General features: G+C 35.8%; 1 protein-coding gene across 6 annotated transcripts; it reads left to right on the forward strand.

Annotated features, from left to right (window-relative positions):
* Window positions 1-4,700: 4,700 nt before the first annotated feature.
* On the forward strand, window positions 4,701-16,874 carry AFH14 (Formin Homology 14). 6 transcript variants are annotated; one of them, XM_090313784.1, is made up of 20 exons: window positions 4,701-4,845; window positions 5,241-5,360; window positions 5,470-6,173; window positions 6,271-6,492; window positions 6,639-8,332; window positions 8,700-8,826; window positions 9,010-9,081; window positions 9,198-9,296; window positions 10,199-10,240; window positions 10,323-10,403; window positions 10,482-10,532; window positions 10,617-10,698; window positions 11,015-11,109; window positions 12,126-12,197; window positions 12,284-12,400; window positions 13,357-13,425; window positions 13,507-13,573; window positions 15,775-16,028; window positions 16,121-16,298; window positions 16,591-16,874. In XM_090313784.1, the coding sequence occupies exons 2-18, from the start codon at window positions 5,288-5,290 to the stop codon at window positions 15,906-15,908; spliced, it is 3,801 nt and encodes a 1,266-aa protein (XP_090169910.1). In that variant the 5' UTR covers window positions 4,701-4,845; window positions 5,241-5,287; the 3' UTR covers window positions 15,909-16,028; window positions 16,121-16,298; window positions 16,591-16,874. The 6 variants fall into 6 exon arrangements, with proteins under 6 accessions (XP_090169910.1, XP_090169911.1, XP_090169908.1 ...); XM_090313785.1 differs by having other exon boundaries at window positions 16,594-16,874; XM_090313782.1 differs by lacking the exon at window positions 16,591-16,874 and having other exon boundaries at window positions 16,121-16,512.
* The last annotated feature ends 827 nt before the right edge of the window (window positions 16,875-17,701 follow it).

Consider the following 17,701-nt stretch of genomic DNA (forward strand, 5'->3'; position numbering starts at 1 on the left):
ACAGCTTGATGCACTATCTCCCTTCAATCCTTTGAGCAAAATGCGGCAAAAGGAAGGAAAATCCATGGACCGACCTCATCGTCTCCACCCCGTAGGAACTACAAGATCACCCCAAGGACGCCTTCGGTATCTAGGGGTCGCAGACCGACCATAGAACCTCGTTCAATAAGTAGAACGAATTAGCTGTCCGCTCTCTGGTTGGGCAGTAAGGATCGGAGAAGTGCAATCACTCATTCTTAAAACCAGCATTCTTAAGACCAAAGAAGCGGGCAGAAAAGGGGGGAAAAAGAAAAGTAATAAACCTGCAAATTTGTACTAGGAAATGGAATCCTAGAATGGCACCTTATATCTCTGCAAAACGTAAAGGTATTCATATTATAAATCAATAACCGAGATTTTTGAACAGCGAACAACCAGAGTAATAATAGGAACTAGTGTATCGAGTTTCTTCGTAGCATTATCTATTAGAAATGAATTTTCTAACATCTGACTCCATACCACTGAAGGATTTAATCGCACGCTTAAAATATAGCCCAAAAAGTCAAGAGAACGCTTGGATAATTGGTTTATATAGATCCTTTCTGGTTGTGACCACACATAAAAATGACATTGCCATAAATTGACAAGGTAATATTTCCACTTATTAATCAGAAGTGGCGTATCTTTTGAAACCAGAATAGATTTTCCTTGATATCGAACATAATGCATGAAAGGATCCTTGAAGACTCGTAAGATAGCCGAAAAATAATTAGCAAATACTTTGACAAGATGTTCTATTTTTCTATAGAAATATATTCGCTCAAAAAGGTCCCTATAAGAAGTTAATCGTATATGAGAAGATTGATTACGTAGAAAAAGGAAAATGGATTCGTATTCACATACATAAGAATTGTATAGGAACAAGACTAATCTTCGATTTCTTTTTGAAAAAAAAGAAATCATTTTTTTTGAAGTACTAAGACTATTCAAATTACAATACTTGTGAAAAAAGAACCGTAATAAATGAAAAGAGGAGGCATCTTTCACCCAGGAGCGAAGGATTTGAACTAAAATTTCCAGATGGAGGGGATAGGGTATTAATACATCTGACACATAATTTAAATGTGGGAATTTATCCTCTAAAAAAGGAAATATTGAATGATGTGATCGTAAATTATAAGATTTTGCGATTTCTTCTTCCTCTAAGGAAGATACTAATCGTAGGGAAAATGGAATTTCCACAATGACTACAAACCCTTCTGATAACATTTGAGAATACAAATTTTTGTTGTACCCAAAAATGGATTTTTATTATAATAATTACTGGGAAAAAAAAAGATTCTGGTGGTACATTCGAGTAATTTTTACCATTAGTTATTATTAACTTTTCTTATCTGGACAAGTGTACACATACGATTAATTATGTGCTTCTTCAGGTCCACACTATAACTGTATATGTGCACATTTATGATTGATTTGTGTACCTTCAGATTACACACTATAACTAATGCGTGTTCCTTGGAGATCACGTTTAGGATTGATTACTGATGTGTGCTCCTTCGGGATCACGTTTAGGACTGATGAATGATGTGTGTTCTCTTGAGATCACATTTATGACTGATATGTGACTCATTCGAGATCACCACATTTGGCATGATGTGGGTATACACCGATGCCTAGATAAATTAGGTAATACGTTACCTAGAGGGTCTGATAGCGGGTCACTTATTGGGTATTGTTATACTCATTCTTTCTTTCTTTACGTTTTTTCAGGCAATGACAAGAGTCAATCAGCGAGTGACAGATGAGACTCATGACAGAGCCATATGGGAACAAGAGAAATCGTTTCCACTCAATTTATATTTTTTTAGTCATTTAAACATTTGAAACTAGAATTTAATGTCAAACAAAAAATTTAATGTTTTGAATGGTCTATGTCAATTGTAAATCAGAAAAAAGGTATTCCAAAGTCTTCTTTTTGAAGATCCACGAAATTTTAGGTAGAAGAAAGCCAAGTGACTCAGAGGCAAGTTCGCAAGTAGAAACCTGTAAGAAACCTCTGAAAGGAGCCAATCCAGTTCCAGGGACGACCATGATAATAGGCACTTTACTATCTGCAGGAAGCTTGAAGTTGGATTACCTCACGAAAATGGGAGCCCAACTGTAGTCATGGCTTTTCTCCATGGGCACAGAATTTTGAAGAATGAAGAAAAATTATTAGATTCTCAAAGTCAGGAGATGATCTATAATATGAGCCGCAATCACTGAATATTATCTGAAACAAGTGAGAAAATTGATGAACTAGCTCTTAAGGAAATAAATCATCAGGAAACAGAAAAAATATAAACCAAAATAAGGTTCGAAATCACCCATTATTTGTTTCCCAAAACTAAAAAAATTCGCCCTACACAAATTTCCAAGTGGAAAGCTTCAGTTATTAGCATATTAACTCTATTTTTTTAAGGACAACTGCTATTCATCTAATATTGGAAAACTCTTTGAAAAATTATAGCTTATCGGAATTGTATCAGGTTCGTATTTGCACAAAAAGATGGAAGCAAGAAATAAATGACGCATACCTTCATCCAGGTTGAGCAAATTCCTTTATGAATACGTCCGGTTGGCATTTTGTCATAGACTAGAGCACAAGTAACATGAATTCTAGATGAAGCCATCCTGTTAAAGGCACAAAATATAGTGATATCGATGATTCAGCATAAAGAGAACGTTTAAGAGGAGAGAGAGGGAGAGGGAGATGAAAAGAGCAATATGTAGGTGATGGGAAGATGTAATGTGCAGTAATATGCATTGTCAATGACAATGTACGAGAAGTGATATTCTTTCCAACATCCTTTCACTGTACGTCTATCAGATCTTTATTCTAATTAACTCCCCCTAAAATCCTAAAAACGCATAGTCTCTCCCCCAAAAATGATAAGGGATGTATGAATACTCGAGAAGAGAGGAGCCGAGGTACTGCCTAAACAAGAATTCTTGAACAGCGAACAACCAGAGTTATTACCCATTGACATTTCAAAGATTTCAATCATAAATTCGATACATGACATCCAAAAGTTCAAGAAGCTTTCAACCAAGTTTAAAATGAAAAACTCGATACATTAAAAATTTTGTTTATTTTCTATTGCAACCTAAAAAGCTAAACTTCAATTCACCGTCATCCATTCTAAAATAATGTAACAACGAGGCTTTATAATTGTATTTATAAGTGTTTATACTACAAAGAGATGAAGATAATTATGCGTTTGTTTTGAAAACTTAAGGTGTTTAAGAAACTTTGGAGGCATTTCTTACTGCCTAACATTTCGAGTTTGTCATGTGACAGGAATACTTGGATTTTTTTGAATCATTATGGTTGGGTCAGAGATAGTGGGGTTATAATGGACGTCAAGTTCCATGTTGTTATGGAGCCCTTGAGAGTATCCCAATAAAAAAAACTTCAACGACGTTGAAACTCCAATTTCTTCTAGGAGCATTTTTCTTAGTTCTCGACTTAAGTTCGACCTCCCTCTCCTATTTCCCCTTCTACTTGACTGTCAAATCCTCCCTGGGTGACTCCTCACAATTAAGCAGTTTGTTTATCTTGTGATGCAGCATGGGTAAAGACTAAGAAAAAAAGGCAAGCTTAGACGGGCCTTGCAGGATCATGTAGATAAATATTGTTTGTGTTGACTTTAAATCTTTTTCTGGTCTTATAATTTTCTATTATTGAAGTTGTGGGTGATATAAGAGGGGATTCGGTTAACCTCCCAAGTTCTCACTTCTCCCATAGTCATTAAAAATCAGATATCCTAAATTGTATCAAATTTCTACGATGGATAGAGAAGCATTTTACTTCATTTAAGACAGTTATTGAAGAAACTCTCCAATTAACTTCATTGAAGAAGATTCAATCTTTCAGAGATATCAATCATTCCCATAACAAGGTGACTTATGGCCTAGCTTGTGGTTGATGAACGAGATTGGCATCCATTTCTGAATGAGGAACTTTCCTTTGTGGCTTATCTCTCTTGTTATTCAAGACAACGATGTTGTTATATCTTCCCAAGTGTTATTTTATGTTGTTATCATAAGAAAAGGTTTTATAAGTGTCATATTTACCAAGTTATGCCTAATTATTATTGTCCCATTGATTTTTCAATATATCAACGTAAATAACTCACCTGTCATAAAGTATGCGTTTTAACCAAAAATAAAAATAAAAAATAATTATAGGGTTGACTCAAAATTTGGTCGCAAATGAAATCTATCACGCTAGTTAAAACTTAAGTTTTTTCGCTTACATCACATTAACGTGAAATTACGAAAATAGACCAATGCACACATGGTTTAGGATCTCACTCTTACTACTTGTTCTCGCTCTCATGATGATTAAATGTCAACATTCTTTCCTCTAACTATATATACTCTCAAGAAGCGAGAGTAAAGAATAAAGAGTGAGAATGAGAGGAATGAACGCTGATTTTTAGTTATCACGAAGAGGAAACAAAAAAAAAGAAAAAGGAATGAGAGTGAGAAACAAGAGCAACCTACGTGTACAATAATCTATTTTGATCATAATTTCACATTGATATGACATAAATATAGGAGAAAAAACATATATAAGATTTTATTCGATCCTTCTAAGATAGGTATCTTTAAAAAAAAAAAAAAAAAAAAAAAAAAAAAAATCGATTTTGCGACAAAGAAATTGCTCGGATAATGAAGAGAGAGAAATTGAAGTCTACAAGAAGCTGGAGTTCGGGGCTGTGGCGGCGTGGGGTCCTCTCTACTTTCAAATTCTCAAAATTCCCCTATTCTCCCTCTTCAATCTCCGTTTTCCACCGCTCGCTCTCTCTTTACGCCCAGGTTTCACTCTCATTTCTCTCTAATTTCCTCTATTTTCTACTTCCGTTCTTCGATTTTCATTCCATTTTTGCGTTTCTTTCCACATAGCTATGTTCTCTGCTGCTTAATTTCCCTTCCCATTCATACCTATGTCCCTTCATAAACTGAAAATGATGTTATAGTTCGCCTCTTCTTGCAATGCTGTGTGGTTTCTTTCTTGTTTTGAAATTGAGAATCGAAGAGCATGTCATCTAGCTCCATCGAGTATGCAATCTGTATGTAGGATTAGATTCATACACTTTTTGAAGAAGAATCAAGAATTCGACTGAGGAATTGAAGAAAATTGTCTAATGGTTGATGATTTCGTGTGAAATTGGGAAAAAGTTTGATTCCGATTTCAGTTTCTCCTCTTGCAGCCTTTAGCTCTGTGGTGTGTGCTCACATGTAAATTCATTTCATCAAAATGTCCCTCCTTAGTAGATTCTTTTACCGAAGACCCCCAGATGGGTTGCTGGAATTTGTCGAACGAGTATATAGTAAGTGAAATTGCTGCTTTATTTATTTATTTACTTGTGCGATATAGCTCATTATGAACTTGGCTTAATAGTTCCTCATTCGGGTGTTGATTTTCATGAAATCGTGCAGTTTTTGATTCGTGTTTTTCAACTGAAGTATTGCCTGATGGTATGTACCAAATATATCTGCATGAAATCATAAACGAATTACATGAAGAATTCCCGGATTCTTCCTTTCTTGCATTTAATTTTCGTGAAGGGGAGAAAAGGAGCCAATTTGCAGAAATGTTGTGCGAGTATGATGTCACTGTGATGGATTATCCTCGACAATATGAAGGTTGCCCTCTTCTTCCACTGTCGTTGATACAGCATTTTCTCCGCATTTGTGAAAGTTGGCTTCTGCTTGGTAACCAACAAAATGTCATTCTTCTCCACTGTGAGAGGGGAGGTTGGCCTCTCTTAGCATTCCTTTTGGCTAGCTTTTTGATATTTAGAAAAATGCACAGTGGTGAGAGGAAAACTCTTGAAATTGTACATCGAGAAGCTCCAAAAGGGTTTTTGCAGCTCTTGTCACCATTAAATCCATTTCCATCTCAGCTCCGCTACTTGCAATATGTTGCAAGGAGAAATATAGTCTCGGAGTGGCCACCACCTGAGCGAGCACTCTCTTTAGATTGTGTAATTCTTCGTGGCATTCCAGCTTTTGATTCTCAGAATGGCTGCAGACCAGTCATTCGTATTTTTGGGAGGAATCTTTCTAGTAAGGGCGGGCTTTCCACGCAGATGCTTTTCTCCATGCCCAAGAAGAACAAGGCCCTCCGTCACTACCATCAGGTTAAAGTTTGACATGTTGATTTTCTACTTTGATTTTGTAGAGACCTCAAAGACTTTAGATATGCTAACTATGAAAAAATGGACGTTTTGACTGCAGGCAGACTGTGATGTGATTAAAATAGACGTGCAGTGTTTGGTTCAAGGAGATGTAGTGTTGGAGTGTTCACATTTGGAGTCGGAACCAGAAAGAGAAGTTATGATGTTTCGTATTATGTTCAATACAGCATTTATTCGATCAAACATACTGATGCTAACCTCTGAAAATTTGGACATTCTTTGGGATTCAAAGGAGCGTTATCCAAAAGGCTTTCGAGCTGAGGTGTGTATATTGATAGTCATTTGGAGAATCTCAATTCGAAGTTTATTGATTTTACCATCCATAAGAAATAAACTTTCCAAGAACTCTCATTTAATGATTTATTTTTCATCTTTTGCTGTCCATCTAATTAATTACCTCTAAATTAGGTTTTGTTTGGGGAGATGGAAAGCATTTCCCCTCCAAGGGCTCCAACCTCCATTTTGAATGGTGAAGAGAAAGGTGGATTACCAATTGAAGCTTTTTCCAGGGTTCAAGAACTTTTTAGTGGTGTCGAGTGGATTGATAGCAATGATGATGCTGCCTTGTGGGTACTTAAGAATCTTTCTGCCTTGAGTGACGTGAAAGAATTGTCAAGATTGCAAAATAAAACAAGTTCATACTCCTCACCAGTGGATTCTGAAGAGGAAAATAATACATCTAGCACTGCCGATAGTTCAGATGAAGTGTTTGATATTATTACAAAGCCTTTTGTTGATTCAACTTCTACCAACTTTACAATTCCGGCCATGGTACATTCTTCTGAATTATTGTCTGACAAGATTGGTGCTAAAGAAGTGAATATTTCATTAGAGTCTCCTCAATCTTCTGATGAATTTCAAGACAAGATATTTTCAAACAAAGAACCTCTACCCTCTTCATCACCTCCACTAACTTCTTTTGGCTCCCCACCCCTTCCTATTAGTTCTTCAATGTCATCACCACTGTTGCCTCCGTCTAATCTACCATATACCAATTCTAGTGGAGAACATGTCTCAAATAAAATGACACCCACTGTTAAAGTGATTCCTTCACCGCCGCCACCTCCACCTTTTTCTCTATCGCATAATGAGCCTCATGTAGAAACTTCCTGTAGTTCAGATTCGACCACTGTAACAATGCATGGGAGACCCCCTCCACCCCCTACACCTCCGCCTCAATATCCTACTAGCAACAATCCTGTTACAGCCTCGACTTATTCACTTTCGCATGTTCCTAAATCTTCTGGTGCTCCTCCACCCCCCCCACCACCTCCTCCTTTTGTTCCAAAATCTTCTAGTGCTCCTCCGCCTCCGCCTCCACCTCCACCTCCACCTCCAATTCCAAAACCTTCTGGTGCTCCCCCACCTCCACCTCCGCCTCCACCTGTAGTTGCAAAATCTTCTAGTGTTCCTTCCCCTCCACCTCCGCCTCCACCTCCAGTTTCAAAATCTTTTAGTGCACCTCCACCTCCACTTCTAAAATCATCTAGTGCTCCTCCGCCTCCACCTCCCCCTCCGCCTCTAAAATCTTCTAGTGCTCCTCCACCTCCACCTCCACCTCCACCTCCACCTCCGCTTCTAAAATCATCTTGTGCTCCTCCGCCTCCACCTCCCCCTCCGCCTCTAAAATCTTCTAGTGCTCCTCCACCTCCACCTCCACCTCCTGTTCCAAAACTTTTTGGTGCTCCTCCACCTCCACCTCCTCTTCCACAATCAAATCGCGGTGCACCAGTTCCACCTCCTCCACCACCAAAACCTCCCAGTGTTGAGCTGCCAAGTCATGGTGCTAAATCAACTAGACCTCCTCCACCTCCTCCACCAGCAAAGCCGTTCAATGCTCATCCTCCGACAAGTCATGGTCCTACACCAGTGCCACCCCCTCCCCCAGGATCAAGAGGATCAAATGTACCGCCACCACCTCCTCCTGCTGGAAGAGGCAAAGCTTCCCTAGGATCAACAACTCAAGGAAGAGGCCGAGTAGCTACAGGAGTTGTAAATGCTCCAAAAAAAACCACTTTAAAACCATTACACTGGGTAAAAGTTACTCGAGCGATGCAAGGAAGTTTATGGGCTGACTCACAAAAGCAGGAAAATCAATCAAGGTGCATTATGCATGAACCTTTTTGAGTTTTCTACCGATTGGATGATCCATGTTGATTTTTTAGATCATAGAGCCTTTACTTTAGCCAATAGCCAATTTACATTATTAATGAAATTCTCTTAATTTGATCCTTGCGAGCCATAAGAAAAGGTTTATCTATATGCTTTGATCCATCCATTTCCTAAAAGGACAAGTCTTCTTGTGGACTTTCTTTTCGGAACCTATTCTGGGTTCTCTTTTTTGCATTTGCTGGTTGCCTTTGTTCCACATTTTCTATCTTCACTCATATCATCTTGGCTGTCTCATTATTATTGAGTTGTATTGCATGGAATGTCCTATAATTCTCATTCCAAATGATGGTCTTATAGGGCCCCAGAAATAGACATCTCTGAACTTGAAAGTCTATTCTCAGCAGCCTCTGCTTCTGATGGAAGTGGCAGTAAAGGTGGAGGACGACGTGGTTCCAGCATCAACAAACCTGAAAAAGTGCAACTGGTTAGTCATCTTTCATTCTTTCTTTCTTCCTCAGCATCATTCTTCTATGTTTCATATTTCTCTCATGATTTGGATTAATTGACTTCAAGGAGGGGAGGTTGGCAAGGAGCATTTGGTAAATTTTCTTTCTTTATTTGGTTTTTTTGGTCAAATTTGTGATGTGGTTCTGTTTCATTTTGTCAGATTGACCTGCGGAGAGCATATAACTGTGAAATAATGCTCTCAAAAATAAAGATTCCCTTACCGGATATGATAGTAAGTGTTTTATTATTATTGTTATTATTTTATTTTTTGTTGTTATTAGAAGGATAGTGATTTTCTCCACTCCAGGACTACGATATTTCTCCACTAATTAAGTTTACATTTTGCAGAATTCAGTTCTTGCATTGGATTCTTCTGCTCTTGATATTGACCAGGTTGAAAATCTCATCAAGTTTTGTCCTACTAGGGAAGAGATGGAAACGTTGAAGGTGCTTCCCTCCCGGGTTCCTCTCTCACTGTACTTATTGTTACACATTGTCATTCCAAAACTTTGGGGACAGTATCAATGTTGAATATGGTGAACCTTAGCTGTTATAATATTTGTACGTAAAAATCAAAATTTTCTCGATCAGTTATCCAGTAATAGTCCATTAAACACGTGAAGGTTGCTTTTTTCCAAACCAATTCCCTTTTTCCCACTGTTAGGTTTTGCAGTTCCAACTAGTTATGAGTTTATTGGCTCTACTGATCATTAGTGGGACAAGGTTTAGAATTTTAATAAAAAAAGAGCTTTACATTTAGCGGCTAGAGCAAAGGAGCAACTATTTTTATTATCTGTTATTTTGTTTTCCCTTTTATGTTGTCGGAACCTTAGGCCCATTATTAGGGAGGTTTTGCCTGTCAGATGTTTAAGAAATTATTTTCTTATTTAATGTAAGTAATGTAGCTTTTTTCCCTTTCAAGGAGGATAATTTCTCCCCATATATATTTTTTTAAATCTTATACTAATAGTAGGAGATGGCATTTTATCATTATTGTCTCTTAGGTAACATGCAATTGTACTCATTTTTCTTGAGACGCGTTTGATTTTACAACATTTGGCATCCAAAAGCTCGTTGGATTGTAAATCATGACAACCAAACATTGGGGTTTACGAATTGCTAATTTGATCAATATGCAAAATAAATAGAATTGTTGCATCATGTCTGATTTTTGTACAACATTGGTATTAAATAAAGAGTTGTGGTAAAGTCAGTTTTGATATTTCTTTTATATATTGAGTAAACATGTTAAGAGCTTGCTGAATTACATGTCTAGTACGCTCTGATAGATCCTCAAAGCCATGTGCAATTTTAATTGTTTCCTTTTTCTTGCAAATGGTACATTACAGAGTTACACAGGTGACAGAGAAATGCTTGGAAAGTGTGAGCAGGTACTTCAATTGCTTCTATCTCCTTAATAGGTACAAGCCCCAATGAAATTTCTGAAGCACATGCTTCTTTGTTCCTTTTCAGTTTTTTCTCGAGCTAATGAAGGTCCCACGAATAGAGTCCAAATTACGAGTATTTGCTTTCAAAATCACCTTTTCTAGTCAGGTATAATATCAAAATGTTTCATGTAAAATTTTATGCTATTTACTTGTAGTGAACAGTTTTAGCTCTTATTTTGGTCAGGTGAATGATTTGAGATATCATTTGAACACAATAAATGATGCTACAAGAGAGGTACTCTTTCACATACTAATGTCTTCAAAGTGACCATATCAATTATTTCCGAGTCCATACTTATTTTTTGATTTTAATCAACAGGTCAAAGAATCTGCTAAGTTGCGTCAGATAATGCAAACAATTCTTACATTGGGAAATGCGTTAAACCAGGGTACCGCTCGAGGTAGATTTCTCATCCTTGTTGCCATCTTAGTCTATATAGTTTTGTTAAAATATGTTCTTGAAGATGTGATAGACAAGCTTGAAAGACTAACACGATGAATTATCTGTCTTCAAAGACTGTTGATTTCCTTCTAACTGGAGTAATCACATTTATAAATTTCTCCAATTATTTAATCGAGTAAACTGTTCAACTGTTTAGTCCAAGCTTGACAGCATGTGTTCAATTTGTGAAGTGAGGAGGCATCAGGCTTCAGGATTTGCTTACTGGTCGAATGCATGTGTTTTTTAAAAACTTTATATTTGTATTTTCATTGCAGGCTCTGCTATAGGTTTTAAGTTGGACAGCCTCCTTAAATTGTCTGACACTCGGGCAAGAAACAACAAAATGACTTTGATGCATTATTTATGTAAGGTAGGAATCTAGATAGATTGTCTGTACTTGCACTTCAATATAATTATATTGTTTCTTTTACCAAAATTCGTATCCAAGTTATTTCAGATGAGTGTGTTTTTACCTATTTGGTAGATAATGGGGTCATGTCAGCAACTGTATATGGTGTGCCCACATCTCTGTAGACTCTAGGATCATTATTACAGTTCGTCTATTTGTTGGGAGGGACGCGCTTCATTTTATTTTATTTTATTTTATTTTTTGGTCCATTCTTCTGGGATATTTTTAAGTCTTGAAGTCAGTACTAAAATTTGAAGATTAAGAACTTTGCACATTTGGCAAATAATTCATTACTGAGATCAGCAGCAACAAATACTGTGATAATGTATTTTTTCCTTGTACTTTTCTTTTCATATCCGTTTTTAATCTAGTTATTTCCTCAATTATATCAACCTCATTCGTGCTACAAATATTCCTTTTCCACAACATGGATATAGGTTATGATGCTTCTAGTGATTCAGAGGTATGTTAGGATTGGTTTTGACCCTTCCAATGTTTGTTCAAGTTCAACCCCTTGATGCATTTTAAGTGTTTCTGATGAAACTTTCAAAGAAAAGGTTGAAAACTAAGTAATATATGATGTTTATATTTTATTTACATACTCAAACGTTAATCTTAACTTTTGTGCAAATAATTGGGTAAAAATTGACTAGCTATGAAGGAACAACTCTGGATAGTGTAAGTGTGCAAGAAAGTGATCAAGCTCAATAACCAAATAATGCTGAAACGTATTGAATTAGGAAAGTGCTAGACAGGTTATGGTTGAGATACTTCGAGGAATTAGAACCTAGAAATCTCTCCATAACCTAGCTGAATTCAGAGTCCTCACAAAATATCCACCAAATGTCGTAGGCCCATTCCCTCTGTTTATGTTTATTATCTTGACCATCTCATAGTCTTAATTTCGTTGCTTTTTTTATTTCATCAGTTCAATTAACCCCCCCTCCCCCCCCACCAAAAAAAAAAAAAAAAAAAAGCTCATTGCAGAGAAAATGCCAGAGTTACTTGATTTTGACAAGGACCTTGTCCATTTAGAAGCTGCCTCTAAGGTATGTTATTGTGCTACAATTTTCATTTATGAGATGTACATTTGTTTGCTCCTTTTATCTAATGTAATTGAATTTTGTAAAACTAGATTCAATTGAAAGCATTAGCTGAGGAAATGCAAGCAGTGAGTAAAGGTCTTGAAAAGGTGGAGCAAGAGCTAACTGCTTCAGAAAACGACGGTGCTATCTCCGTTGGTTTCCAGAAGGTGTGAAATTTAATGTTAATTTATCATTTGGTTCTTTGCTAGGAATCTGGTTACTTTCTCTCAACACATATATTGATGAGTTTAATAAACTTGAAAGTTGAAATCATTTACTGCTCAAATTTGTAACTTCCTCATGAAATGATAGTGAGGATTCCAAATAGTCGAGATAGTCATATGAATTATAAGACATGCGCACGACACAATTCAACATATTAAAGTCTATATGCTAATGCTCTGATGTATACCTCCTGATGTTGATTTAAAAACCGTTACTCCATAGAAGTAAGAACTTATTGAACTTTTGATTGGGATTAATGTGATATGTTACGTATGATATGTACCTGTATCTTCATGCAGACACCATTTTCTACACATCCTTACCATGTATCAAGTTTCCGAATGTCATTATTCATGATAGGTATTTTAATAATTATGAAAATATAAGCAAAACAGGGGGAAAAAAGATTGATTCTCCATTATTTCAAAATGGGAAGCAATACCTGTATAGTTAGGATAGGCTTTTTAAGATTAGACAGTTCCAACCAATGTAATAGTAAAACTAGATTAACAGTGCAGCCAATCCTACTAACTGAACAAATTAAAATCATGACAAGGACGAAATTAATCCCCAGGCCTACATCAATATTGCTTCTTTTCCGGGTGCCAAAACCTCAGCATCATATTTAATCTGCACTAAGACCTTATCCTCCAACTATTTTTTCATGAACATATCTTCTCATCAAACTGCCCTCATAAGACAGCAGATGAATCTGCCTTAGATCCTAAACATTGACATAAACTTTAATTTCTCTAGATCAGCGTGTAGATCTTTTGTCATGAAAATAGTGTGGTTGTAGAAATTAGGAAATACTAGGTAATGTCCTTTATTTGATTTTTCTCCATATTAGTTTAATCATCTTTGGAAGTTTGTGTTTTTGATAAGTAACTCCTTTCAGGTGCTGAAGAATTTTCTTGATACGGCTGAAGCTGAAGTAAGGGCACTTATCTCCTTATATTCTGAAGTGGTAAGTCCTTCCCATTCAATAAAAATCTCATTCCGGAAAATGTTCTCCTTCCCCCTCCAAAGCTGACATTTTGTTATGCAGGGGAGAAACGCAGATTCACTATCCCAGTACTTTGGCGAGGATCCAGCTCGATGCCCCTTTGAGCAAGGTATTGTGAATTTTATATTTCAGATGCATAATCTTTTAAGCAAGTGGTAAAATGAGAAAAAGATTTCACATGGAAATTCAAGTGATTCATATTAGAAACCTAGCCAATGCACAACGGCTAAGATTTACAGCAGTAAAATTGGTTCAATTCAGCTTGAAAATCAACACCTCCTCTAATATATCAGTTGGAATAGAAGGGAAATCCATCCGAAACCAGAACTAATTGCAACTTAAAATAATCAATAACACCACTGGACCATCCAACCAAAGCTAGCTTCCTCATAATTACTGTCATACAACCTTAACCACAAGAGAAGAACTTAAGTTTAATCAGCAATAGTAATACACAATTTGAGTTTGTGTATATATGTGCTGGTCAGGTAAGTAACCACAAAAGTTTAGCCCTACGTACATGTGGGTGAAAAAATTGGCCGAGAGTAAAAGTTGTTTTAGTAGCAGTAATATAAGTTTTAAATTTTTTCTTTAGCTTTTCTAAAAATTGCCTACTATTTGGAAAAAGAACGTCTCTGCTGGATTGAAACTGCAGAGTACTAAAGAATGACCATAGCCTGTTATCTTAATCTCTTTGCAAGTCGTCACATAGACATAGGTACCCAGATGGCAGTCGCTGAGTCACCTGCCGATGATGGGGAAGTGCCATAGTATTTGGGAAATAAATAAGATTTATAGTGTATCAAGAAATGCTTCAAGATTTTATTCGATAGAAAGTCTAACCAAATACTAAGGCCGGTGGGTTATTTAAAGGGGATGGACAACTTAAGTTTGTCCCACAGTAAACCCATGGAAAGCCATCACTCAACCCATGCTCTTACTGTCTTGAAAACTAAAACTAAAATTCAGAAGAGTAAAAAGATTAAATAACCACATGGTTATGAAAAGTAATCGGATAGCCCCTACTTCGATTTAGGAAAAGTGGGTAGGGGGTCAGATATGAGGCAAATAGGAACAGGAGGAAATATCTCTTGAATTGCAAGGAGTGTTGTGACATGTCAACTCTCATCACTTTCGGTGGTATCAAACCATTTGTGGCATGCAAGTTAAAAAATAGTTGTAAAAACAGTTGATACGAGGACAATGAATAAACGTTTCTAGCTTGTGGAGCTTAAGAGATTTGATCACAGTGTCTTCATTATGAATCAAAGTTATTACATACATGAAAGAGATTCTCTATTTATAGAGAATTAGTAAACAAACCAAGTATTAAAAATTCCAAAAGGAAACTAAAGCATTAATGGTGGAATTGCTCAAGATTAACCCCTTATCCTACTACATCAATTCTCTAGTTTTTTTTTGAAAAAAAAAAAAAAAGGAAGAAAAAGTGCTTCAAATTGATGGGCTACTTCCTCGAGCGACTTTCCTTCTTTGCATGCAAATTTGTATCTTCATCTCCTCTTAGGGCTGTGTCAATCTCATTTTCTCGGTTTTGGGTTTCTTCCACCCCCGTTCTTGAATTTTATTCACATGATATTCGATTTGGCAAAGTAATTTTGCAAAGCACGTCTGAGGTCTTTCATCCCCTCATTGATTTCCTCCATCGTGTTTACAATCTGCAAGCATTAGCCCAAGGTCTTCGCTATACTCGAAACAGAAGTTTCTGGTCTTGGATGTTCTTCTAATGCTGTAGTACTCCATTCTTGGACAATTTTTGGAGCAATCTTCCTCTTATCCCTTTGGTAAATAAGCATGGTGTCACAGGGTCAAAATGTTGAGGTCCTGACATGTGGCCTGTTGGACAATGAGCATAACTCACGAAGCTCTTGTAATTGACATCGACTAGAGTTTTCAGTCTTCTATCAGCAGCCACTAACATTGGTCCATGCGATTGCTCATATAACAAATTGGATTGAGTGTGCATGTGTTTTTTTCTTTTTTTTTTTTTTTTGGTGGTATTCTCAGTTTGACTTAATTATCTTGGTAGTTTGAAAACTTGTATAGTTTGTATGGTTATGTTCCTTAAAATTTTATCAACAATTAGTTCCTATTCTTCATCACTTGCAACAATTAATTAGTGGCGACCTCAATTGTGGCCTCTTGAACGTGGGAACACAGCTCTAATATTTCTTGGATTGAGATTTTTGTTTTAATATTTCCTACATCATGGAAAATTTGCATTGAACATATGCATAATGAATTTGTTGGGTTTTTTTTTTTTTTTTTTTTTTTTTTTTTTTTTTTTTGCAGTGACTCAAATTTTGATAGTCTTTGTTAAGATGTTTAAGAAGTCACGAGAAGAAAATGAAAGGCAGGCTGATGCTGAAAAGAAAAAAATAGAGAAAGAAGCCATGAAAGAACGAAGTTCAGTTAAAGCAAAGTGAAACCATATTATGTTTTTGGTAGAAGGCATTGCCAGATCAGCCTCATTGATAAATTCGGTTGAACAGCTGAAGAGGTTTGAATGTGAACATGAGATTTATTATTCATGGACTTCCATCAAGGTAAGTTTCTGAATGTCTGTTTGAATGGCATAGTATGCATTCTCAAGATTTGGTATGCGAACTTAGATTTGTCTGTTTTATGCTTTTAACAGCTGAACATGAGGCAATTTTGTTCCCAGGTTGGCTCTTCGCCTTCCTGTGTTGCCATTTCTTTCATCAATATCATGCCTTGTAAATACAACGTGACGCAATTATGGACTCGGGGAGTGGTTGCCATTTGACAACAGAAGTTGGAGTTACTGTTGATCTTAACTTGACATTGTCATTATGGTAACAAAACTTCTCACACAGTAACATCTAGATATATTAGTTGTGTAGATGGTTAAGATATATCCTTTGTACAGGTAAATATCATTGCTAGATTCCATACTGTTGATATTGGACCATATTTTGGTAGTTTAATTGACTCAGGGTGGCTTTTGCTGCTCATTTATTGTAAAGAAATGGTTAGAATTTCTAGTTAAAATGATGTATCATTAGTTCATGTCGAAAAGTTCCTTTACATATTGCTCAACATCTTGAAGTCTGATGCTCTATTCCTTTCTTCCTCTGTTGACAACAGCAGCCTTTTTTAGAGGTGAAGGCACACTAAAGCTCAATACTCTTTTCACACTAAAGAGAGGTGAAGGCACACTAAAGCGCAATAGTCTTTTAGGATCCAAGAAGTACCATTTTTTTTTTTTTTTTGAAACAATATATAACCCATCGGAAAAAGTGTCATGTGAAACCAACCAAAAGTAATCGTTTTCTACTTTCATTTTTTATTCTGAAAAGTTATGTTTAAAAATTTAGGTTAAACTATCATTTTGGTTGAATTTGTTAAATTTTAACCCCTATTAGTCCCTATCTTAAAGCCTTAGCCTTTTGAAGTTAAAGTTTATCGAAATTGATTAAACAATAATGATAACTTTTATGCAAGATAATACTCTTATGTTTTCAGTAATTAGAAAAATGGAAGAAATGAACTATAAACTAGCAATAAGGTCAAAATTCGATACTATATTCAATATAACGACAAATTGGACCAATGAAAGTTCGTAGACCCAAGTTTATTCTTAATATCAAATCATTTGTTTATATTAGGGAGATATTTAAAAATAGAAAAATAAGGAAAGTTATTTATATAAAATAGTAAAATTGAATCTTTTTTTGATAGAGATTATTAAGTATTTATTAATAACATTAAGTGATAAATGTAGTGTTTATCAGTTTTTTTTTTTTTTTTTTTTTTTTTTACTATTTTTATAAATAGTTTGACATTTTTTTATCTATGAAAATCTTACTTTTTCTTACTTTATATAGTAGGGAAATAGTAAACTATTTTAATATCAGGTTTTCAAAAAAAGATCCCTAGACCGTTCTAGTAAATGTGCTTTGATTAAATATTTTTCCTATAAAATATGCATTGTCACAACAATATCTGGGATAAAAATTGGAAGATTATGAGATTGTTATACTCAATTTAGCTACATTGTACTATTAAGTGATTTGACAACCGGTAGCCAAAGTTAAATTTATCTAAATATTCTCAAATTTGTAGCTTCTTTTTCTTCTTCTTTTGGTTGTCAAGGATGACATTTTCGATCGGAATATAAATAATTGAGTGTGAAAGAGAATATCACATAATTATGTGTGCTTTCCATGGGGAGAAAACTCGAATTTTGTCCTTGATT

This window comes from Benincasa hispida, chromosome 5, assembly GCF_027475165.1.
Source record: "Benincasa hispida cultivar pf3 chromosome 5, pf3_genome.v1.1, whole genome shotgun sequence".
NCBI lineage: Eukaryota > Viridiplantae > Streptophyta > Magnoliopsida > Cucurbitales > Cucurbitaceae > Benincasa > Benincasa hispida.